Genomic DNA, 26213 nt, shown 5'->3' on the forward strand with positions numbered 1-26213 from the left:
GCCCCAAAAAAGATAGAAATCTTGTTCGTTTTGCAGACAAGGATCAGACATTTCTACATGCACCAGGATCAGCAGTTTGTGGACCACATCGTTTGCAGGTGGACTTGTTATTATTTCTTGGTGCCGCATGGCTGTTTTGTCCTTTACTTCCAGTACGTTGACCATATAGGTTTAACTTGTTAAGGAGAGAGAGGCTTTAAGATAATTTGCACGTCAAATGCAGTTAATGAAGCAGTCAATGAAGCTCAACAGATATGCTTGACCTTGAAGGAGAAGAAAAATTCAAATTATAATTATACCTTAAGCTCTGCTTCTGATGATACAGAGACTCAATTAAGGGAAACCCACCCCTGCTATACAAGGGAACATTGCATATGGTTAGGAATACACACACACACACACAAAATATATATATATAACTTGCACACCAAGAGTGGAAATAAAATGACCACACACTGACATTTGTATGCATGTAATGTAACTGCCCCTGCCTGGGTTATTTAGATACCGGAGTTCTTTGGGTACGAGCATGCGGTGCAGTTGTGTTGCGGCAGTGCTGCGTTGGAGTACGCAGTGGGCTACGATTAAACAAATGAAGAACGCACTATTCAGTGACTCTGTATAATTAATGGCCATGCGGGACCTTCAATTCCAGCACGGCCATACAGACCCAGTAAACAGTGCTGTCATCATTTGTTTAATTAGAGCCTGTTGTGTCTGCACTGTACTCGATCGCAGGACGGCCGGGTAACACATGCAGTGTGGTCGCACCCTTACTGTGCTGGTATTTAAAGCTCTGTCAGTCCAGGTTTGAAGACTTAGGTTGTGATGCTCCTCACATCAAGGCCAAACCTTCGCCAACTCATCACACAGCCGCACTAGCATCTAGAAGAATCTAACTTGGAGGAACGTAATGTGGAGTCTGGAGCATCCAGTCTGAAGTCTTGGTGATAAGGGAAATACATCTGAGCAGAAAACGGTTGTAAGTAGAATGATACTACTGCAGCCTGCAAGAAAATAACCTTCTGGTTGAGGGTCTGTCAGGGGAGACAAAACACAATTAAGTTGCAGATCTGAGGGGACCTCATTACACCAAAACATACTGCAAACCCTGATATTAGCAGTCTGAGCCCAGCAAAAATAACAAGCAGACAGAAAGGCTCGAGATCTACCCCCTGTTATTTTAGTGCTACAGTAATCTCACTTTTTTCCCAGGCAGGGGAGAATTCCACTCTACACTTTACCATGGAGGAAGCTCTGGATTGACACAGCATCTATGCGGACGGGAGAGCAGTCAGAAAATGATTTTATGTAAACACATTCAAGGCTGCAACTGGGATTATGCTTTCATTTAAAGCTTGGCAAGAGTCTGATTGCAGAAGGTTGATTTTTTTTTTTTCACTCAAGCTCTCTGGATAAAATAATAAGCAGGAAGCTTTGTCGGACCGGCACCGATCCTGAATATAACAGCAGCATAACTTCAGCTGGGCATTCATTAGTATTGTGTAAAGGGCCTTATGTACTGTCGACGATGCTGAAAACGGACAGCGTGCACCTCTGATAAAACCTGCAACATCTTCTCAGTCTGGATATTGGTTGCATTTGTCAGCTTGGATTAGAAAGGAGCAGATAACGGAGTAAAAAAAACAAAACATGGGGGATAGCCTTTTGATTACAGAGCAAAAAGAAAATGACTTGTAAGGCTCTGGAAATCACAGTAGTATTATAGGGTTGCGAAAAGTATCAATATAGTACATCAAAGAGAGAAATGACTTTTCATCTTAGGGCCCTTTCACACTTGCGTTCTTTTCTTCCGGCATAGAGTTCCGTCGTCGGGGCTCTATGCCGGAAGAATCCTGATCAGTTTTATCCTAATGCATTCTGAATGGAGAGAAATCCGTTCAGGATGCATCAGGATGTCTTCAGTTCCAGACCGGAACGTTTTTTGGCCGGAGAAAATACCGCAGCATGCTGCGCTTTTTGCTCCGGCCAAAAATCCTGAACACTTGCCGCAAGGCCGGATCCGGAATTAATGCCCATTGAAAGGCATTAATCCGGATCCGGCCTTAAGCTAAACGTCGTTTCGGCGCATTACCGGATCCGACGTTTAGCTTTTTCTGAATGGTTACCATGGCTGCCAAGACGCTAAAGTCCTGACAGCCATGGTAAAGTGTAGTGGGGAGCGGGGGAGCAGTATACTTACCGTCCGTGCAGCTCCCGGGGCGCTTCAAAGTGACGTCAGGGCGCCCCACGCGCATGGATGACGTGATCGCATGGACACGTCATCCATGCGCATGGGGCGCTCTGACGTCATTCTGGAGCGCCCCGGGAGCCGCACGGACTGTAAGTATACTGCTCCCCCCTACTACTATGACAGCCAGGACTTTAATAGCGTCCTGGCTGCCATAGTAACACTGAACGCATTTTGAAGACGGATCAGTCTTCAAATGCTTTCAGTTCACTTGCGTTTTTCCGGATCCGGCGTGTAATTCCGGCAAATGGAGTACACGCCGGATCCGGACAACGCAAGTGTGAAAGAGCCCTAAAACATAACTTTTACTATCGTTGGTTAAAATATTACCTTTTATCTAAATATGAATGTTAGGCTACGTCAAAATGAATAGACAAGGCCTTACTTTGGACGTGTCCAGGATAGTACAGTCCGATATATAAAAAATAACGGCAACTTACAGTTAGATGACTGTGGACCTGGCCAGACGGTGAAAGAGAGGTGAAGTCTGGGTTGGGGATAGATGAAGGGGAGGGGGAACAAAGTCCCTAATACATCCCTCAATGTACCCCTGCCTACAGGCGGAGCACCCGCCCCGAAAGGGCCGACCCCACCTCTCGGTGGCTAAGCCCTCGCTGTCGCCTAATATTACCCTGCCTGTAAGGATTGAAGATGTTTGTCCCTTCTTAGCAGTTTGTCCCGACGCGTTTCCCCAGTAATTGTAAAAAAAATGGTTCATCAGGGGACTCAGGATAGATGATCAATTGTTGCAGGTTTCACTAGATAATTTCCCATCTGATATTATAGGGCAAACATCTGATAATTATATAGCAGACCTCCTGGTATCATAAGGTCACCTCTCTTTCACCGTCTGGCCAGGTCCACAGTCATCTAACTGTAAGTTGCCCTTATTTTTTATACATCGGACTGTACTATCCTGGACACGTCCAAAGTAAGGCCTTGTCTATTCATTTTGACGTAGCCTAACATTCATATTTAGATGGGGTAATATTTTAACCAACGATAGTAAAAGTTATGTTTTAGATGAAAAGTAATTTCTCTCTGTGATATATTGTAAGGCTCTGGCCACATCACAGCACGTACAGTATATGATGAGGCCATCACCTGATGTACGCCACCGTTTAGTCACACTGAGATGTCAGCCATTGGCCACAGTATTAAAAATAAGCCATGCTGTATAGGTTTGGTAGGATTTGCTGCAGATATCTCCCTTTGCAATGCAAATGGTAAAATCTACAGAAATTCTCCGGCAAATCTGTATCAAAAGCCAAAGCAAAATTCGGCAGCAGATTTCCCTGAGGCATCAAATTTTGCCACCCTTAGGCCTCTTTCACACGGGCAAGATTTCCGCGCGGGTGCAATGCGTGAGGTGAACGCATTGCACCCGCACTGAATCCAAACCCATTCATTCCTATGGGGCTGTGCACATGAGCGGTATTTTACACGCATCACTTGTGCGTTGCGTGAAAATCACAGCATGCTCTATTTTGTGCGTTTTTCACCCAACGCAGGCCCCATAGAAGTGAATTGCGCTGCGTGAAAATTGCAAGCATCCGCAAGCAAGTGCGGATGCGGTGCGATTTTCACACATGGTTGCTAGGAGACTATCGGGATGGGGACCAGATCATTATTATTTTTATAAGGGAAAATAGTGATGAAGGGGTTAAAAAAAATATATATTTAACTCACCTTAATCCACTTGTTCGCGCAGCCCGGCTTCTCTTCTCTTCTCTTTCTTTTTTGAGGAAAAGGACCTGTGGTGACGTTACTGCGCTCATCACGTGGTCCGTCACATGATCCATCACATGGTGATGGATCATGTGACGGACCATGTGATGAGCGCAGTGACGTCACCACAGGTCCTTTTCCTCAAAGAAAAAGAGAAGAGAAGAGAAGCCGGGCTGCTCGAACAAGTGGATTAAGGTGAGTTAAAAAAAAAATTAACCCCTCCATCACTATTTTACTTAGCATTCTGAATTAAGAATGCTATTATTTTCCCTTATAACCATGTTATAAAGGGAAAATAATAATGATCGGGTCCCCATCCCGATAGTCTCCTAGGAACCATGCGTGGAAATCGCACCGCATCCGCACTTGCTTATAAACAAGTTATAAGGGAAAATAATAAAATCTACACAACACCTAACCCAAACCCGAACTTCTGTGAAGTCTGGGTTCAGGTTTGGGTACCAAACATGCCGATTTTTCTCACGCACGTGCAAAACGTATTAAAATGTTTTGCACTCGTGCGGAAAAATCGTGCATTTTCCCGCGACGCACCCGCATCCTATCCGGCACAAATCCATGACGCCCGTGTGAAAGAGGCCTTCAAGAAGCAGCACGCGAGTGACATTCTAGTCAGGCATGTATTCAGTTTTCTCCAGTTCAAGTCTGTGAAAATGCAATACAGCCTGGCATTTTTATGGGCCAACAGAAAGTATATAATTTGGTGGATGGGTGGCAGCGCCAAGTTCTCCATAGGGCTTATAGTGGCTCCATGCTTTTTGCAACACATCCCCCCCCCCCCCCCCCCGCCCCCCTTCCCCACAAAACAACAGTCTATAAATGATAAATTTTCTGTATTGTTTTCTAAAGTCTTTTGTTGCATAGTTCCAGAAATATGTAATATATCCTTTCAGTGGAGCCTCACTTCAAGGGTACATTAAAAAACAAAAACCGTAACTGGCCGTACAATTTTATCGGTGGAATACGCTGAATAAATGTCATGAGGTTTTTTTTCCCGCTGCAGTCAACAACCACAATGTCTGAACACGCCCGAATAACCTCACACATTTTTAGATGGAACTGTTACTGATTTCCAATAGATTGATGAGACAGGGCCTGCAGCTTCAGGTATCGGATTTCAGGGTTTCATATAGTATGCCTCCTCAGACAACTCCGAAGGAGAATGTTAATGTCACGGAGCCCATCATCACCAGATTTTATTTTACTACTGAAAGCAAGGAGGAGGCATTGTGTATTTATATGGACAGAGAATTTATTTTATCTTATTTTTTTTACCAGGGACAGTCACAGGAAGCAAGCTCAAATGGATCATCATACGCCCCCACTTCCATTTGAAAATATAGAAATACAGGACAGCATTAACCATTCTTTTCCATGGATACTGAACAGAAGATTGTGTTTACACTATGAAAGAGCCTGAACACTAATGGCAGCACATTCAGCAGCCTCTTCAGCTACAGAAAATGAAGAAATACAACAATTGCCAATTTGAAAGGAAGTGGAGCTGTAAACATGCCACATAAAAGCACAGCCAGCGCAGTAATGTACTATGTTGCTCTAAATTGTAATGTCAGGGTAAGTATCCTCTAACCAGTGATATCAGCAGAATGGCACTGCACAAATCAGCACATACCGTATAGTTTGTCACACAAACCATTTCACTTATGCATCGCACAGAACCATTCGGTACATGAAGCAGCACACCCCATGCTCGGGCAGAATCAGCGCTGAATCTCTCACTGCATATAATGGAAATCATAAGGGGGGGGGGGGAGGGGACAGCTCCACGTGAGTCCATGCATTTCCTGCACATTCTTTGATGTCAAAAACCTCAAGGTGAAAATGCAAGTTTGTACTGAAGTGAACACCCATTGGTCAAAAAACCCATCAAAAAGCACACACAAAAGCACATTTTTCCGTGCGAAAAAAAAACCCATGCAGATTCCACTCAGTTTTTTTAAGCATGTTTTTCAAAAATCAGTTGTGTTAACTGGAACTTATGGTAAATAATACCCCAAATTTTCTTGGATGTGTAGATTACCATTTGATAAGGGCATGTTCACATCAATGTTTGAAATCCGAAAGGTTGTTCTGGCAGAGATACAGCCTGCCAGAGTTCAGCGTATCCGGCATAGCGAGATAATGCTGGGAACCAGGGGATCCCCATTGACTACAATAGGATCCAGACGCTTTCAGGCATAGATGGGTTTCGGTCAGACAAATACCACTGCATGCATTTATGCCAAAACAGGCCGCCAAATCTCCTAACATTAGTGTGACCCTAGCGTAAGAAAATTCATCCCAAATTCTGATGATGGACAGATCTGTTCACATGAAGAATCGTGTAGTTCAATGAGCGGGATCAGGGGAGGTTTAGGTGCCTGGAAATCTTTATTGGTTTAGTTCTATATTAATTGGTTTTATGTATGCGCTCAGTCTTTGGATGCTTTCTTAATTTTTTGCTCTGTCTCATTATGACTATGTGTTTCTGAAATTATTGAAAAAGTTAATTAGAAAAAAAAAAAAAAAAAAAAAGCTAATTCTTTGCACAATTTCACTCCAGTAGGTGAGAGGTGTAGAAATTGAAGTAACATAACGGCAACATTGCTTCCAGCAAACGGACTTTTGGAAATATTGCAGATGATATACCACCCAAAGGGTCCATTCACACATCCGTGTGCGTTTTGCGGATCCGCAAAACACAGACAGCGGCAATGTGCGTTCCGCATTTTGCAGACCGCACATTGCCGGCACTAATAGAATATGCCTATGGACAAGAAATCGGACATGTTCTATTTTTTTCGGGATTGGAATTGCGGACCCGGAAGTGCGGGTCCGCAATTCTGCATCCGGGCAGCACATCGTGCTGTCCCATAGAAATGAATAGGTCCACAATTCCATTCCACAAAATGCGGAACGAAATTGCGGACGTGTGAATGGACCCTAAAGGTTCAGTTTACGTCTGCATCGGAGGCTTCATTTGTAACCTGTGTCGCAGAGTGTCACATTTGACAGAAAAATCGTGCTGAATGAAGGATCAACAAAGACGACAATCACCAAATAAAAATAAAACATATCTTACAATGTAGATAGCTTTAAAAAGGGAGCACTAGAGATCTCAAAATATGACTGGTGTGGCAAGAGTGAACTGTAATGGCTCATGCACACCAACGTGTGCCTCCCGGGCCGTGCACTGGGGACCGCAAATTGCAGTCCCCAATGCACAGGCACAGTCTGTGTGGCCGGTGCTGACAGATGCAGACCCAATCAACTTAAATATGTCTGCAACGCAAAAAACAGAGCATGTTAGTTTTTTTTTGCGGTGAGGAGGCACAGACCGAAATACTACGGAAGCACTCCGTAGTGCTTCCGTGGTCTTCCGCTCCGTATCTTCCAGATTGCAGACCCATTACAGTGAATGGGTCCACATCCGTGAGTGTACATGGCCAGTGCACGTATATTGTGGACCCGCTGTTTGAAGGCCGCAATACAGGCACAGCCGGCACAAGTTTGAGGATCGCCACAGTAGGTGGCACCACTTCTACAGCAAAACAAAAATAGCAACCAAAAACCTAGCTGTTTGAAGGGCAGCAGGGCTAGTGTGATCGCTGCGGCCTCTTCACTGTTTAACTGCACGCAGTCTCGCTTGTCGTGGCGGTGCAAATGGGACCGGCACTTGTAGTTACACTGCACCGCCACTACAAGCTAGAGAGAATGCAGTTAAACAGTGAAGAGTGTTGCTTTGCATTATGCCGTGCCTCTGTTATTCCTTCTAGAAATGTATGAATAAACTGACAAAGTTACTCTAGAGACCAGTCAAACATGGCTGGAGGATTTATTCCTATACATATGTAAACATCATAAATTGTATGTAACTGGGAGAATGAGAAATACATTTGTGTGCGTGAGCCCCAAGTATACATGTTAGGTGTTGTAGTTTCACAACAGCTGGATTGCTGAAGATTGCAGATCCCTGTTCTAGATCCCAATGGCAAAAAAAATAAAATATGGATCAGACAGGATGCAACCTACCGGATTCAATTACAGTTTTTGCTGGAGATAAGGGGTGCTAGACATGCTTGGCAGCTGCTTATCTCCTACTGAAATAACATGTGCATGTAAGCAGTGAGGGGATGGAGTAGCTGTCGGCTAAAGAACTGACAGCTATCTACTTTTTGCCTTGGAGTGAAGTAAAAAAAAATCCAAAATGGCATACAATTGTGGCGCAAATAAGCTGAAAAGGTCATAAAGCCCTATTCTAAAACTTTTTGAATGCAGAAATCTGGTGCATGGGGCTCGATAAATTCAGCCCCCAATTTGTATTCGACATGCCGAGAAAAGTCTGGAGACTCCACAGATTTTATTTATGTGCTCAGAAACCCTTCCATCAATGTTGAACAGTGGGTCTACTCATAAAAATAAATTATAATGGAGTCTGCCTGTAACCACACTGAACAGGTTGAGGATGACAATGACAGCGTGCGAGAGAAGCCATTGGTACTAACTTATTTTAATTTAGAATTTAATGAGCTCCACTGCTGTTGAAGCCGCTTTATGATCAATCCACATTATTTCGTGCAAGTTATTCACATACCCAACATTATTAAACGAGGTTCAGGAGGATAGAAAAATACAACACTTTCTCCTAGGAATAGCACAAATCTTGCCCATTTTGTGCCTGGTGCTGAAAATTAGCCCCATTCACTTGGGAAAAAAAACAGTAGCAGACAGGCCATGGAGACTAGCGACTGTATTTCTTGGGGAAAGCAGCATTGACTTCCAAAGAAACAAGTCCGCCCACTTTCTACAATAGACCATTTGGCCGACAGCGCTCTCAGTGTATGTGTTTTCAGTAAGGAGAAAGGACGTGTCCGAAAGCTGTTATCTCCTGGCAGAACAAGGGATTGGGCGCTGAAATTCAACACACACAATCCTTCTCTCCCCCATAATCACCTACCAACCCTACCGAAAGTGACGGGTTCGGCCAGCAATAGTCTAATGTGTGGGGGTCTTAGGCCAGGAATGGGGTGGGTGAAAACTTTCATTCAAGTGGTAGTTTTCAAAAACATTCCTAGGACAACTTCTATGAAAAAAACATGAGATAGGGTATGCCATGGTATGTTCAGATTTATTTTGTAACACTTCAATGCCATGTCTCTGGACCCAAAAAAATTCTGCAGCTAGTGGTTGCCCCTAATTAGCATGACTATTCTACAGGGCCCCCTTACAGTATCCACATAATCGATAACAAGCATCCATATAAACGTGCGTTAGCGATTATCTGTTGGTGTAAAGGTGCACTTGTGCATCGGGTAATACATTGTTGGTCCTGTCATCAAAATCATCGTTTGACGGCAGCAGATTGTGCTGTCTAAACAGCGCTCTGCTGCTGGCAAACAATGATTCTGTATGGGGGACGAGCGGTGGCATTAGTGATCACTCCTCCCCATATTATTTTCGCCGGCCCCATAGAAAATGAATGGAGGGCAGCTGGGACCCGCACCTATAAGACAATAGCGATATGCCCTCATTGTCCATGATGAGACAACCCATTTGAAACAACTTTGCAAAGTGGCTTGACTGAAAATTTCTTCAGCAATAAACATGTGTATAGTCTGACCTGCAGTCATCAGCCCATACAGTTAGCAATACAACATCTCATGCTGATGGCGATCAATTGTATATCACATCTTATCAATGGTATATTCACATTCTGGATTTTTTTTCTTGTGAAACCTGAGATAGTCATAGCGCTACACAAATTAGTACCTACACTAAAAATAAAGACCCGAAGTGGGGATCCTTTCTACAGCTATCGATACCTTTAATAGTGGAACGCTTTACTCATCTGACTAAAGTTAAAATAATGAAAAGGACTCTGAAATGAAACAAAGAAAATGGGTACAACGCTGCACCCTGGATGACTTAAGTTATAAATATTTTAAGTCCATTTCTCTGTATTTCTAAGTGTAAGCTGGCATCCTGCAGAGCTGCTCTTGAATAAAATAGGACTCTTCAATCCTAAACCATTATAATAAATTCACAGCTGGGGTAACATTACTGCTGCCCACTTAGCAGCCCCCGAAGCCTAAAAATACAGTTGTTAAGTGCTTTCATTTTCATTACCCTAAAAGCAGACATTGTTCGTCGCAGGTTTTAAAACAGAGGACATTGTTTGAGGAGAAAGTGCTCCGAATAGATTGGCATCTTAGTGCACGCCGCAAGATTATTGAGAATTTGTACAATCAAGATTGGTGTTCAAAAGGTCACAATGAAATTAAGAGAGATTGTAAAACCTAAAATATCCAACAATTTCCTGTGTTGCTTAAACCACAAAAAAAAATAAAAAATCTAAAAATAATAATCATCATCATCATCATCTAGTAAATTCCACACAAGCCCATCGATTTTCTGAAAATAGACAAAGATTATAATACAGGTCGCACGCGAGGGGATCCCGAAGCCTGGTGTCCCATTAAGTAATTGGGATAAAGGCACAGAACTGCAAATCAAAAGGCTCAACATTTTTCCCCTTTCCACGGTTTCATGGGGGTCATGTGACCAGACACATCACAATGCCTCCCCATTAAATCACACTGTACCTGCACTAAACTCCCAATAGAGCAAGTGCAGATGGCAGGTGTGGTGTATTTGAATGGAGGAGACTAAGGGATTTGCCTGGTCACGATCGTCCAGCCGCCATTTTATGGCCAGAACAAAAGACTTGCCAACAAAAGGGGCGTACCTTATGAAATATAGAAAATGGGGCAGAACATCAAAGGCTACAGGAAAAAACGCAACAGATGGTCGTCTAATAAACACACTGATCAACAGTAGCCAGCCCCTTTAATTTTCTGACAGATTTCATCAAAAGGGATTTTCCATGAATATTTATGACTTATCCACAGGATAGGTGATAGAAGTATGACCACTGGTGGTCTTATTGCTGGGACCCCCACCTATCATGAAAATGGGGGTCCATGAATCCTCTGTGTGAATGAAGCGGCAGTGTATGTGTGTGACCACTGCTCCACGTACTATCATAGGACAGGTAGAGATGGCAGAATGCTGCACTTTGCAGTACCATACAAGTGAAGGGACTGGTGGTCACGGATGCGCACTTCCACTCCATTCACACAGGGGACCACTGTTTTTGTGATTGGTGGGGTTCTCAGCAGTCGGACCCTCCCACAATCATACGTTTATCACCTACCCACAGGACAGGTGATTAATATGATGGTAAAACCCCTTCCATTACATTTGCCAAAATGTTAAGGGGGTTGATCAAGAGACTGCTGACTGCTAGCGACTGGCTGCAGCAGTAAACAGATCACCACCACTGCAACAAAAACACTACGTCACAGACTGCAGCCTGGGGAAGGGGAGAGAGGCAGCACTGGATTGGAGGGGGCGCAGAAGGGTAGGTTTAAGTTTATTTTAATAGGCTCCCACAGTTTCCCTAAATAAAAAAGAACTTGAACAATAAGGGGATAAGTGTCTGATTAGCAGGGGTCCAATCTGCCAATCAAGAGGACAGCGATGCGCAGCCTGTCTGTTGCTTCATTCAACTCTATAGCACTGCTGGAGATAGTGGGGTACAATCGGTGGGTTACCTCCGGCAGCCCCATGGAGCTGCATTGATCAGCAGTGCACATGCTTAACCACCACTGTATTCAAACAGGGAAGAACAGGCCCCAGTTCTCATGATCATGGGGTCCTGGCTGCTGGACCACTGCCAATAAGACACTTTACAGGATAGGGCAGAGATCAGCAACCTTCGTCACTACAGCTGCTGTGGAACTACAACTCCCAGCATGCAAACTTGTTCGGCTGTTCTTATAACTCCCATAGCTGTAGTTTCAGGACAGCTGGGGTGCCTAAGGTTGCTGATCCCTAGGAGACAACCCTTTTAATATCAAAGCTTTCTTACATCTACTACTGAATACTAGAAGACAGACATCCATTTTCTGTCTTGTAAATGACAGCATCCACTCCTGCGAGACGTTTCATTTGGACACACCCAGAAACACATTCATTTACCCGACTCAGTTACCCCTCCTCGGTAAAACACAGTTCATTACATTAATCACTGCAAAGTAGCACTTTGTACCAATCTGTTCTACAAAACTCTCAAACGTGAAAACATGCAGACAATGACAAGAAGAGAACTTTGATATGTGGCGCTTGTGATGTATTAATCGCTATGTTCCATCTGGAAAATAGAAAAAAAACAAAGCCATTTTTCCCTCTATGCTGACAAGTACAATATATTGATTGATAGCTCTGCATGACACCAATGTATTCAGTGTAAGTCAGAAAAGGATAAGACAACGGGTTTCCAATCTGTGGCTCACCAGCTGTTGTGGAACTACAGCTCCCAGTATGCCCCGAATGACTGTGGCCGTCAGAGCATGCTGGAGGTTCTGCAAAATCTAGAAGGACACAGGTTGGAGACCACAGCTCCAGGAGTCTCTATGAATTCACCACCTAAACACTCCAGGTGGCCATGATGAAGACACATGATAGTGGGTATGGACTTCAATGTATGTGGATTGTCCATGTACCGTACCTTTTGAATGTAAATGCATAAATGAACCCACCCTTTCGAGACTTCTGCACTTTCTGATATCTCAACTTGGGAAACAAATGACAACAGAGCACGTTTCAAAAATGTAAGACTTGGTGGGTCAAGTGAGTTTTTACATCATCAAGAGCCCCTTTAATTACTTCCCAAAGGGAACATGCAGTAACACTGATCGGCTAAGAAATATAGACTATATAAGTGGCACTACACAAACATAAGAGCACTTAATGGTCTTCAAAATAAATAAAAAAAACAAAACAATATTGAACTTGCCTGCTTTTCACTCAGTGATGTGATTTTGGCTTGGAGTTCATGGAGCTGTTTCTTCAAGTCTGCATTCTAAAGAGAAAATATATTCATATGTACCTGGATGCAATAGCATAATCAACACTTGTACGTAGGGGTGCGGTCCGCAACGCAGGGCACCAGACGCGAACTCCGCTGACTTGAATGGGTCTGTGATCCGCAAAAGATAGGACATGTCTTGTCTTTTGCGGTGCGGAGGCACGGACCTGAAAGCCCTCGGAAGCGCTTTGTAGTGTTTCCGTGAGATTCCGATCCCTGTTCCACAAAAGGTAGGACATATCCTAACTGTTTCCGTATCTTGCGGATCACGGACTTATTCAAGTCAATGGGTCCGTTTCAGCAGCACGGAGTGCACACGGCCAGTGCCCGTATATTGCTAACCCTTCACCTCCCCTGACATGTCTGTTCTAGTAACTACTTGCATTCCTCATGTAATGACAATTCTGGACCTTCTTTTCTCATAACTATGCTGTGCTCTCAATTATTCCTATTAGAAGTTTATGGATAAATTGCCACCCGGGTGTTACTGTTTCCCTTTTCATACACTTTCTATTGAGGCATCTTCATTCCCTCTTCAGCAGCGAAGACAGACAGCGCTTGATGATCTCTTTTTAAACCACGTTTTAGTGAATGGCAGGATCTCTGTACTAGGACACTAACCAATCAAAACCTTTGAGAGGTCAATATGACATCAAAAGTTTATGTAAAGTGTAGCTAGACTTTAAATCTACTTTCACACTGGCATTTTGGCTTTCCGTTTGCGAGATCCATTCAGGGCTCTCACAAGCGGTCCAGAACTGATCAGTTTTGCCTTAATGCATTCTGAATGGAAAAGGATCCGCTCAGAATGCATCAGTTTGCCTCCGTTCCGTCTCCATTCCGCTCTGGAGGCGGACACCAAAACACTGCCTGCAGCGTTTTGGTGTCCGTCTGACGAAACTGAGCCAAACGGATCCATCCTGGCACACAATGTAAATAAATCGGGACGGATCAGTTTTCTATGACACAATCTAGCACAATAGAAAACGGATCCGTCCTCTATTGACTTTCAATGGTGTTTAAGACTGATCCGTCTTGGCTATGTTAAAGGGAACCTGTCACCTAAAAAATGCATTTACACCCGCCAGCAGTACCTCATAGTAGCCCGCAGACTGTTAATAATCATATGTTTTATGCGGTTGTCCGACGCTGCGCAAGTTCAAAAAACGCAGTTTTATTCTCTATCTGAGCTATAGTGCCGGCCAGCTTGAAGTCAAACCTGGCTAACAGCGGCAGCAGGAGATAGGATAGCTCATTACTACAGAGCGCACCGCACATGCGCGAGACTTGGGGAATCGCGCCCGCACTGCAGGCTGTCACTCTTAGGCAAGAGGGGACGGTTAGGGGGCGTGGTTACCTTGACTTGAAGCAAGGAGGCTGCTGCCCCCTTGACTTCAAGTTGGCCGGCACTATAGCGCTGATAGAGAATAAAACTGCGTTTTTTGAACTTACGCAGCATCGGACAACAGGATGAAACGTATGATTAGCAACAGGCTGCGGGCTACTATGAGGTACTGCTGGCTGGTGTAGATGCATTTTTGATGTGACAGGTTCCCTTTAAAGAGAATACAAACTGATCCGTTCTGAACAGATACAGATGTTTGTATTATCTAAACGGATCTGTCTGTGCAGATCCATGATGGATCCGCACCAAACACGAGTGTGAAAGTAGCTTAATGCATATCCACATTAGATTTATTTTAAGTCATTCATTTAAGGACCTCTCAGAATTCCTGACATGTCCGTTTTAGTAAACTGTGGTATTCTTAATAAAATAACCATACTGGAACATATTTTCTTAAAACGGTGTTAGGCTATTTTCACACTTGCGGCAGGGTGATCCGGCAAGCAGTTCCATCGCATGCGCAGACCGGAAGGACGGATCCGGCACTAATACATTTCTATGGAAAAAATAGACAAGTCTTCAGTTTTTTTGACCGGAGATCAAACCGTAGCATGCTGCGGTATTAGCTCTGTCCTGATCAGTCAAAAAGACTGAAAGGGTTTCTGTCACCCCATTAAACAGTTTTTTTTTTTTTTCATTAAAAATAATCCCTATAGTGCGATCTCTTGATACATAATAAAATTAATCATTTTGATTCAGTAGATTTAGCTAAAAAACGATTTTTAAAATATGCTAATTACCTTGCTACCAGCAAGTAGGGCGGCTACTTGCTGGTAGCTGCCGCATCCTCCGTTCGTAATAACGCCCCCTCGGCATGCTGATTGACAGGGCCAGGGAAGGGAATCCTTCTCTGCTGGCGCTGTTCGAATTCGAAATCTCGCGCCTGCGCCGTACCTGGCTTCAATCGGCGCAGGCGCACTGAGAGGCGGCCGCTCGCTCGACCGCTCCATCCTCAATGCGCCTGCGTCGATGACGTCATCGCATACACCCGGAAGAGAAGACGCCGGCGTCTTCTCTTCCGGGTGTATGCGATGACGTCATCGACGCAGGCGCATTGAGGATGGAGCGGTCGAGCGAGCGGCCGCCTCTCAGTGCGCCTGCGCCGATTGAAGCCAGGTACGGCGCAGGCGCGAGATTTCGAATTCGAACAGCGCCAGCAGAGAAGGATTCCCTTCCCTGGCCCTGTCAATCAGCATGCCGAGGGGGCGTTATTACGAACGGAGGATGCGGCAGCTACCAGCAAGTAGCCGCCCTACTTGCTGGTAGCAAGGTAATTAGCATATTTTAAAAATCGTTTTTTAGCTAAATCTACTGAATCAAAATGATTAATTTTATTATGTATCAAGAGATCGCACTATAGGGATTATTATTAATGAAAAAAAAAAAAAAAACTGTTTAATGGGGTGACAGAAACCCTTGAACTGAAGACATCCTGATGCATCCTAAACGGACTGCGCTCCATTCAGAATGCATAGGGATAAAACTGATCAGTTCTTTTCCGGTATAGAGCCCCTAGGACGGAACTCTATGCCGGAAAAGAAAAACGTAAGTGTGAAAGTACCCTAAGGCTGTTCTTCTGTTATTCATCCTAGAAATGTATTAATAAATTAATGTTATCAATTGGGGGTGTGCTGTTTTACGGTCTGTCACTGTCCAATCAGCGCTGACTGGTGCCAAACTATGTAGGGACATGCCCCTATGAAAAAAAAGGGATGGTAACGCCAAGTTATCAACTTATTCATTAATATTCAGGAGGAATAACAGAGGAACAGCCCAACTCAGAATTCTAATAAAATATGCTCCAGAACAGCTTTTTCATGCGGAATACAAGTATTTACTAAAACAGACAAGTCGGGAAATCAGAAACATCTATTAATAATACAATGTACTCCAAAGACCCAAGTATTTTTAATTAAGAAAAGATAAAGAATTTTTACCTGTGGATCTTGCTTCATTTGAGCAACCAATTTCTGTTGAAAAAAGTAAAAAACGAATTAAAAATTATTTCTTCAGTGTTAACAAACGATAAAAGACATTTATGGAACCATTATCTTTAATTAATGCACTTTACACAAAGGAGACTAACTATTGCTAATCTGCTCAGAGATTTGGTCTTTAGACGACTTTGGCAGTGTTCACACTGGCACACTTTATAGTTTGTCTCCGTTATAGGAGAACAACTAAAATAACACATGCACCAGGTACATCACATGACGGGCATATCATACAACCCGCCATTTTTCTGGACAAAATAGCGTTCTGTTGTCCCACATTTTTGACAGAATCTGAAGTTTACATGGTATTATGGGGGCTCGGTTACAGCTGTATAGTAGTCCAAGTCTCTTTCTCTGAGAATCGTACTTTGAAAGATTAACTGAGTTGTCGCCACTCAACATTTCATGGCAGAGATGGAAATAACCACAGTAAGCACCGGATGGAGTTACGGAAACATCCAAGCAGCTGATGTTGCGCTCTTTCAGTAAGGCTAGTTTCACGTCAGTAGCAGCAATTCCGGAGTTCTCCAGATCCGGCACTGCCGGATGCTACCGGAATGCCCACTAGCCACATTAACTATAATGGGGTCTAGCGAAGATCCGGCAGCAATCCGGGAAAAATGCAGACAGTTGGTAGGACAGAAACCGCTGCACTCTGTGGTTTGTGTCTGGATAATTCCCAGCATTCTGTGCCGGAACCGGAAGCCGGATCTCCCTGCCTAACTCCAACAGCAGTGAATGGGAGCTCCACAAACACGGAGCAGAGTTTCTGTAAGGCGGAGTTCACACGGGCGAGATTTCCGCGCGGGTGCAATGCGTGAGGTGAACACATTGCACCCGCACTGAATCCCGACCCATTCACTTTTATGGGGCTGTGCACATGAGCGGTGATTTTCACGCATCACTTATGCGTTGCGTGAAAATCGCAGCATGCTCTATATTGTGCGTTTTTCACGCAACGCAGGCCCCATAGAAGTGAATGGGGCTTAGTGAAAATCACAAGCATCCGCAATCAAGTGCGGATGCGGTGCGATTTTCACGCACGGTTGCTAGGTGACAGTCTATTCACTGTATTATTTTCCCTTATAACATGGTTATAAAGGAAAATAATAGCATTCTTAAATACAGAATGCTTAGTAGGTGGTCAATTGAGGGTTAAAAAATAAAAAATAATTAACTCACCTTCTCCACGGTGATGGACCATGTGATCTGACGTCACCACAGGTCCTTTAGCCGGCAGCTCATGATTAAAGTAGTAAGAAGAGACCGGCAGCTACGCGATCAAGAGGAGAAGGTGAGTTAATTATTTTATATTTTTTAACCCTCAATTGACCACCTACTAAGCATTCTGTATTAAAGAATGCTAATATTTTCCCTTATAGCCATGTTATAAGGGAAAATAATAACATCTACACAGCACCGATCCCAAACCTGAACTTCAGTGAAGAAGTTCGGGTCTGGGTACCACAGTCAGTTTTTTATCACGCGCGTGCAAAACGCATTGCACCCGCGCGATAAAAACTGAACGGAACGCAATTGCAGTCAAAACTGACTGCAATTGGGTACCTACTCGCGCAGGTTTGCCGCAACTCATCCGGACACGCTCGTGTGAACTCAGCCTAACTATAGAATTACTGAAGCGGTGTAGTTCTCATACATTACTATGGGTGCTAAGGAAACATTGAGGTGCAGGCTGCTCAGTTCCTTGGCTGCTGCTCACTGTGGTTATTCCCATCCTGGTCATGAATGGCCGATATAGAAACATAAACATAGAAACATAGAATGTGTCGGCAGATAAGAACCATTTGGCCCATCTAGTCTGCCCAATATACTAAATACTATGGATAGCCCCCGGCCCTATCTTATATAAAGGATGGCCTTATGCCTATCCCATGCATGCTTAAAACCCTTCACTGTATTTGCAGCTACCACTTCTGCAGGAAGGCTATTCCATGCATCCACTACTCTCTCAGTAAAGTAATACTTCCTTATATTACTTTTAAACCTTTGCCCCTCTAATTTAAAACTGTGTCCTCTTGTGTCCTCTTATGAGACAATCCATTAAGGGTCCATTCACACGTCCGTAAGTGTTCTGCGGATCCGCAAAACACGGACACTGGCAATGTGGATTCCGCAATTTGCGGACCACACATCGCCGGCACTATAATAGAAAATGCCTAATCTTGTCCGCAATTGCGGACAAGAATAGGTCAAGTTCTATTTTTTGGCGGAAACGGAAGCACGGATGCGCAAGAGCGGATCCGCAAATGCGGACAGCACATTCCGGCCCCATTGAAAATGAATGAGTCTGCACCCGTTCCGCAAAATTGCGGAATGGATGCGGACCCATTTTGCGGACGCGTGAATGGACCCTTAAAGGTTTTTTTTCCCCAAGATGTAACACCGATTGCATTATCCAGACCCATATTTGTCCTTGTCTCCTGCACATAAAGTTATGGTCTTGAATTTTCATGAATAATTCCACATCTAACCATTGCTAGGAAAAAAAAATAATAATGACATACATTAGGACACTATACATTTACACAAAAGGCAACCTAGAATAAAACCAAAAAGAACCAGACCGACTGAGGCAAATGTGCAGCTTTCCTGCAAGATACTAAGCTCAGATTAACCTACATATAAAATATTTTATTTAGCATCTTAAGAAGGTTCACTCCCGATTTTTTTTTATGTTCAATTTTTTTTATTTTTTTTTTCATATTAAATTCTATTGGGCCACAATGAACTTTGTAAGAGGAAATCAACAAAAAAAAAAAATGCATTCTTGCATTTTCAAGTCAACACTAAACAAGCAATAAAACTAAGGCATACATACCAGCCCCCCCCCCCCCCCCCATACACATCAATGTCAAGGGTCTGCAGTGAGAAGTAAAAGAATATGGGCGACATAAAAAAATATCGCAATAATGATATATATAGCGATAGATACCCATTTAGAAGAAAAAACACTTAGGGCCACAAGGAGACATTATGCAGCATGGGGGTAACAAGAAGACATGGGGGTTACAAGTTGTGGCGCCCATACAGTATAATGTCTCCTTGTGGCCCTGCCCATACAGTATAATGTCGCCTTGTGGCCCTGCCCATACAGTATAATACAATATAATATAATACATAGTATGGGGGCCACAAGGAGACATTATACTGTATGGGGGGGGATACAAAGTTTAGACCCCCCCCTAAATAGAACATCTCCTTGTGGCCCCAAGGGGCCGCTGAACACATGATGAGCCTGAGCGGATATAGACTGAATAAGAGACACCTTTATTCAGTAAACAGAACTAGCTTTTATTAGGAAATGGTGATATCGCGGTATATCTTGGACATCGGTATACCACTCAAAACTAACCGACACTGGATTGCCTTTCTTTATTCATTTCACCAAAGTGCATTCATACTTAAAGGGGTTGTCCGGACCTTTTCTATTGATGACCTATCCTCAGTATATGTCATCAATATCATATTGGTGCGGGTCAGACACTCGCACGTGCCATCTCCCTTCCTGTCCGTTGCTGCTGTCCCATAGACATACAGCAGCAGAGCAGGAAAAGAGAAGGCACGTGCTGTCTCCTCATAGAGTTCATCAGTGGGGGTGCTGGGTGTCGTAAGCCCGACAATATGATGTTGATGACCTATCCTGTGGATAGGTCAGCAATAGAAAAAAAAACAACAACCTCTTAACCCCTTAAGGACTTAGGACGTACCGGTATGGCATGGTTCCCGAATCCTTAAGGACCCATGACGTACCGGTACGTCATGGCTTTAATTTGCTATTCCGGCGCCGCGGGGGTTAATCGGAACGGGATTTCGGCTGAAATCATTCAGCCGGCATCCCGTAACAATGCAGGGGGGGGTCATTTGACCCCCCCGTATCGACGATCGCAGAAAAACGCAGGTCAATTCAGACCTGCGGTTTTCTGCGTTTCCGGTCCATTCGGGTGTCCTGTGACCCGATGAACCGGAAAAAGACTGCGATCGGTGGCGTAATTATACACCACCTATCGCAGTCCGAGGATTTGGAGAGGCGGTGCTGGCCCTGGTGCTGAACGCCGCTGTCCAGGGTGCTGATTGGTGCAGGGGAGAGAGGCGCGAGATTCAAACTTCCTGCGCTCCTCTCTCCCCTCCTCTTCCTGTCCAGCACCCTGACCGTGCAGCACCGTCCAGCGTCCAGCTCCTGAGTCCCCCTAATCGTAATCCATCACCCTCCTGCACCCATCGCCACCCAGGTAGGTTAGGGTCAGTGAGGGAGAGGCACCGTTAGGAAGGGAAAGAAGGGAAAAGTTAGGAAAAAAAAAAACTTTTACTAAACTTTCTTTTCTTTCTTTCTGATCCATCTATCAGACCCCAGACCCCCCCCTGCCACTTGCCCCCCTGCCACTTGCCCCCCCCCCCCACCAGCTCCCCACCACCACCAGCCCCCACCTCACCAGCCCCCCCCCCCCCCCCCCCCCCCTTCACCACTTTTTTTTTTTTTTTTTTTCTGCGTGCGCTGACTGTCCGCCACTTTTTTTTGTCCGGCCACTGTTAGTGCATCGCCCGCCCCACCGCTGATCAGCAACTTTGAACTTTTTTTTTTTTTCTTCTAACACTTGCCCCTTTTTTTTCCTTATTTAGTACGCGAACACCCGTTGCCCCCACACACACGCACATATAATAAAGTTTGCCACACACGCACACATACACGCACACACACCCATGGCCCGCCGGATGTTCTCGGCCGAGGAGGCATACGCCCAGATTGCCTCCGACTCCGAGAGCCCCAGTGAGGATGAGGATGACCCCACGTTCCTTTTGTCATCCGCATCCTCCTCATCATCATCGGATGACGATGAGCCACCAAGGCGGCGGAGACGCCGCCAGGCGGAGCCAGGGGCCTCACATGCTAGGGATCCTGTGGCCCACCCTAGTACGAGCCGCCCTGGGGTTCGTACTGGTTTCCCGGCCCACCAAGTAAGTCCACCAGAGCCCCCTGCCGATGAACTTAGCTGGTGTCCCCCAGTGGACTTTGAGCCTGAGATTCCGGATTTTGCTGGCAATCCTGGAATCCAGAATCCCACAGTGGGGTTTACTGAAATTGACTATTTTAGTTTTTTTTTCAGTAACCCACTGGTGAATCTGATGGTGGAGCAGACGAATCTGTACGCCCAACAGTTCGTCGCTCAAAACCCAGGCTCATTTTTGGCTAGACCCGGTGGCTGGACGCCGGTCAGTGCAGCCGAGATGAGGACATTTTGGGGCCTCGTGCTGCATATGGGTCTAGTCCAAAAACCCAGTGTCAGACAATACTGGAGTGGGGACGTCCTATACCAAACCCCACTGTACAGTATGGTTATGACACGTCCCCGGTTTGAGGCCATCCGGAAATGTCTGCATTATTCCGATAATGCAGCATGTCCACCCCGAGGTGATCCTGCCTATGACCGGCTGTATAAGATACGGCCGTTCATCGATCACTTTGGGGCCACATTTCAGCAGGCCTACGTACCTGGAAGGGAGGTCGCGGTTGACGAGTCTCTCGTTGCGTTCAAGGGGAGACTCAGTTTCCGCCAATATATTCCCACAAAGCGGGCGAGGTATGGCGTGAAGCTATACAAAATTTGTGAAAGTACCTCAGGGTACACTTACAAATTTCGTGTGTACGAGGGGCGAGATTCCCGGATTCAACCCCCAGAATGTCCCCCCACTCTGGGTGTTACCGGGAAACTCGTGTGGGACCTTATGTACCCACTGCTGGATAACGGTTACCACTTGTACGTGGACAACTTTTATACCAGCATTCCCTTGTTCAGGTCCCTTGCCGCCAGATCCACGTTCGCTTGTGGGACCGTGCGGAAAAATCAACGCGGCCTCCCTGCCCACCCCCTCCAGGTACCTATCCCCAGGGGTGAGACCCATGCACTTACCAGTGGAAACCTGTTGCTGGTCAGATATAAGGACAAGAGGGATGTCCTTATGCTGTCCACAATCCACGGTAACAGCACCACCCCAGTCCCTGTGCGAGGTACCGCGGCAACGGTCCTCAAGCCCGATAGTATCGTCGACTACAATCGGTATATGGGAGGAGTTGATCTCTCTGATCAAGTCCTCAAGCCATATAACGCCATGCGCAAAACCCGGGCATGGTACAAAAAAGTTGCGGTCTACTTGGTACCGGTTGCCATGTACAACTCTTTTGTACTATCCCGAAGCGCTGGCAGCACAGGGACATTCCTCCAATTCTATGAGGCAGTCCTCAAAGACCTGATCTTTTCGGACCGGGAAAGAGCAGGCCGGAGTACCTCGGGAATTGGAGGCGCCCGGATCGTCCCTGGCCAACACTTTCCAGGTGTGGTCCCCCATACTGGAAAGAAAGGACGAACCCAAAAAAGATGCAGAGTGTGTCACAAGAGGGGGATACGGAAGGACACCACTACTCAATGTGACACGTGCCCCGATCATCCGGGCCTCTGCATTATCAATTGCTTCAGGGAGTATCACACTTCCATGGAGTACTAAATTTTTATAATCCCCAACAGTCCACTAGAGAACATAAAAAACTATGGCTCTCAGACTTTGGAGACACGGAAACAATTTTTTTTCCCCAAAAAAATATTAGTTTTAGAGCAGGCATCCTCAAACTGCGGCCCTCCAGATGTTGTAAAACTATAACTCCCAGCATGCCCAGACAACCTACAGCCATCAGCAGGGCATGGTGGGAATTGTAGTTTTACAACATCTGGAGGGCCGCAGTTTTTAGGATGCCTGCTTAGTGTCTCCAAAGTCTGAGAGCCATACATATTGGGCATCGTCGCGTGCGTAAAAGTCGTCGCTATAAAAATAACTTTTGACCAAACGCCTCGGATGAACGGTGTTAAAAATATAAAATAAAAACGGTGCCAAAACACCCATTTTTGGGCAAAATTTCCATTTGAATCCTTTTTGCCGGTAATAAAGCAAGGGTTAACAGCCAAACAAAACTCAATATTTATGGCCCTGATTCTGTAGTTTGCAGAAACACCCCATATGTGGTCGTAAATGGCTATATAGCCGCACGGCAGGGCATAGAACGAAGGGAACTCCATACGGTTTCTGGAAGGCAGATTTTGATGGACAGTTTTTTTTTTTACACCATGTCCCATTAGAAGCCCCCCCTGATGTAGCCTAGACTAGAAACTCCAAAAAAGTGACCCCATCTAAGAAACTACACCCCTCAAGGTATTCAAAAGTTACTTTACAAACTATGTTAACCCTTTAGGTGTTCCACAAAACTAAATAGCGAATGTAGAAATAATTTTTAAATTTTTTTTTTTTGTTACATTGCCTCAAAAAAGAGTAATGAAGAGCAACCAAAAATCATATTTACCCCTAAAATAGTCCCAAAACAACAACCACCTGATCCCGTAGTTTCCTAGATGGGGTCACTTTTATGGAGTTTCTACTCTAGGGGTGCATCAGGGGGGCTTGAAAGGGTACATGATGTAAATAAACCAGTCCAGCAAAATCTGCCTTCCAAAAACCATATGACGTTCCCCTTCTTCTATGTCCTGCCGTTTAGCCAAATAGTAGTTTACGACCACATATGGGGTGTTTCTGCAAACTACAGAATCAGGGCAACCCATTTTAAGTTTTGTTTGGCAGTTAACCCTTGTTTTACTCCTGGAATAAATTGATTATATTGGAAAATTTTCCAAAAAATAGAAATTTCTAAATTGTTTCTCCATCTGTCAATAACTCTTGTGGAACACCTAAAGGGTTAACAAAGTTTGTAAACCCAGTTTTGAATACCTTGAGGGGTGTACTTTCTTAGATGGAGTCACTTTTTTGAAATTTCTATTCTAGGGGTGCAACAGGGGGCTTCAAATGGGACATGGTATAAACAAAACCAGTCCTGCAAAATCTGCCTTCCAAAACCCATATGGTGTTCCCCTCCTTCTATGTGCTCCCGTTTGGCCAAACAGTAGTTTACGACCACATATGGGGTGTTTCTGCAAACTACAGAATCAGGGCAACCCATTTTGAGTTTTGTTTGGCAGTTAACTCTTGTTTTACTCTTGGAAAAAATTTATTATATTGGAAAATTTTCCAAAATATTTAAATTTCAAAATTGTTTCTCCATCTGCCATTAACTCTTGTGGAAGACCTAAAGGGTTAATAAAGTTTGAAAAAACAGTTTTGAATACCTTGAGGGGTGTAGTTTCTAGAATGGGGTCATTTTTGGGAGGTTTCTATTATCTAAGCCTCACAATATGACTTCAAACCTGAACTGGTCCATAAAAAGTGGGATTTTGAAGATTTCTGAAAATTTCAAAATTTGCTTCTAAACTTCTAAGCCTTGTAACATCCCCAAAAAATAAAATATCATTCCCAAAATGCTGCAAACATGAAGTAGACATATGGGGAATGTAAAGTCATCACAATTTTTGGGGGTATTACTATGTATTACAGAGGTAGAGAAACTGAAACTTTGAAATTTGCTAATTTTTCTAGATTTTCGGTAAAAATTGTATTTTTTTATGCAAAAAAATTAACTTTTTTGACCCAATTTTAGCAGTGTCATGAAGTACAATATGTGACGAAAAAACAATCTCAGAACGGCCTGGGTAAGTCAAAGCGTTTTAAAGTTATGAGCACTTAAAGTGACACTGGTCAGATTTGCAAAAAATGGCCAAGTCCTTAAGGTGAAATAGGGCCGAGTCCTTAAGGGGTTAAAGGGCTTCTGCCAGCCCACTAAACCGTTTTGTTGTTTTTTTTTAAATAATAATCCCTACACTGCGATCTCTGCATACATAAGTAAAATAATAATTTTCGTTCAGTAGAATTTGATAAAACGCTATTTTTATAATATGTAAATTACCTTGCTACCAGCAAGTAGGGCGGCTACTTGCTGGTAGCAGCCGCATCCTCCGATGGTAATGACGCCCCCTCTGCTTGTTGATTGACAGGGCCAGCGGACGGGATCTTTCTCTGCTGGCCCTGCCCGTTTTCATTCAATATCTGGCGCCTGCGCCGCGGCCGTACCCATCTTCAATCTGCGCAGGCGCACTGAGAGGCGGCCACTCACTCGGCCGCTCCATCCTCAATGCGCCTGCGCCGATGACGTCACATCTACACCCGGCGCAGGCGCATTAAGGAGCGAGCGGCCGAGTGAGTGGCCGCCTCTCAGTGCGCCTGCGCAGATTGAAGATAGGTACGGCCGCGGCGCAGGCGCCAGATATTGAATGAAAACAGGCAGGGCCAGCAGAAAACGATTCCGTTCCCTGGCCCTGTCAATCACACTGCGGAGGGGGCGTCATTACGATCGGAGGATGCGGCTGCTACCAGCAAGTAGCCGCCCTACTTGCTGGTAGCAAGGTAATTTACATATTATAAAAATAGCGTTTTATCAAATTCTACTGAACGAAAATTATTATTTTACTTATGTATGCAGAGCTCGCAGTATAGGGATTATTATTAAAATAATAATCCCTATACTTAGTACCCTAAACACTGCGTATTTTTGCCCCAGGTACTTGTTTTTCAGGTCAGCACTTTCCTTCCCCCGTTCTCGGCATCACTGCACCCTGGCAGGATGTTTCCATCAGAACTTTCTGTTTCCATCAGCTTCCTATTGGGGTTTTCTAACCAATCCCAGCATGCTTTGCTCTGCAATGTTTCTTAGGGCTTGCTCCTCCTACCACAGTTCTCTTTGCAGTGGTCACTCTCCCCATGTTAGCTAGATGAAGCAAGCCCTGTGAAATATTACAGAAAAGTGCCGACATGAAAAGTGTACAGGACAAAAACATGCAGTGTTCTTTGTATGTGTCTAACTAAGCAAATGTAAGGGGTTTTCAATTCACTTAATCTCCTGTTGCCCTGTTCTCCTAATTATCCGAGCATCACATGACC

General features: G+C 44.6%; 1 protein-coding gene across 5 annotated transcripts in view; it reads right to left on the reverse strand.

Annotated features, from left to right (window-relative positions):
• The window catches only part of PHF21A (PHD finger protein 21A), a 153759-nt gene that overhangs the window by 77440 nt on the left and 50106 nt on the right, over positions 1-26213 (reverse strand). For all 5 annotated transcript variants that reach the window (XM_040409142.1, XM_040409144.1, XM_040409141.1 and 2 more), the window contains exons 3-4: positions 16269-16301; positions 12855-12920 (exon numbers count right to left, since the gene is read on the reverse strand). In XM_040409142.1, the coding sequence (XP_040265076.1) occupies positions 12855-12920; positions 16269-16301 (99 nt within the window). The remainder of the gene's footprint in view (positions 1-12854; positions 12921-16268; positions 16302-26213) is intronic.

Source organism: Bufo bufo, chromosome 10, assembly GCF_905171765.1.
Source record: "Bufo bufo chromosome 10, aBufBuf1.1, whole genome shotgun sequence".
Taxonomy (NCBI): domain Eukaryota; kingdom Metazoa; phylum Chordata; class Amphibia; order Anura; family Bufonidae; genus Bufo; species Bufo bufo.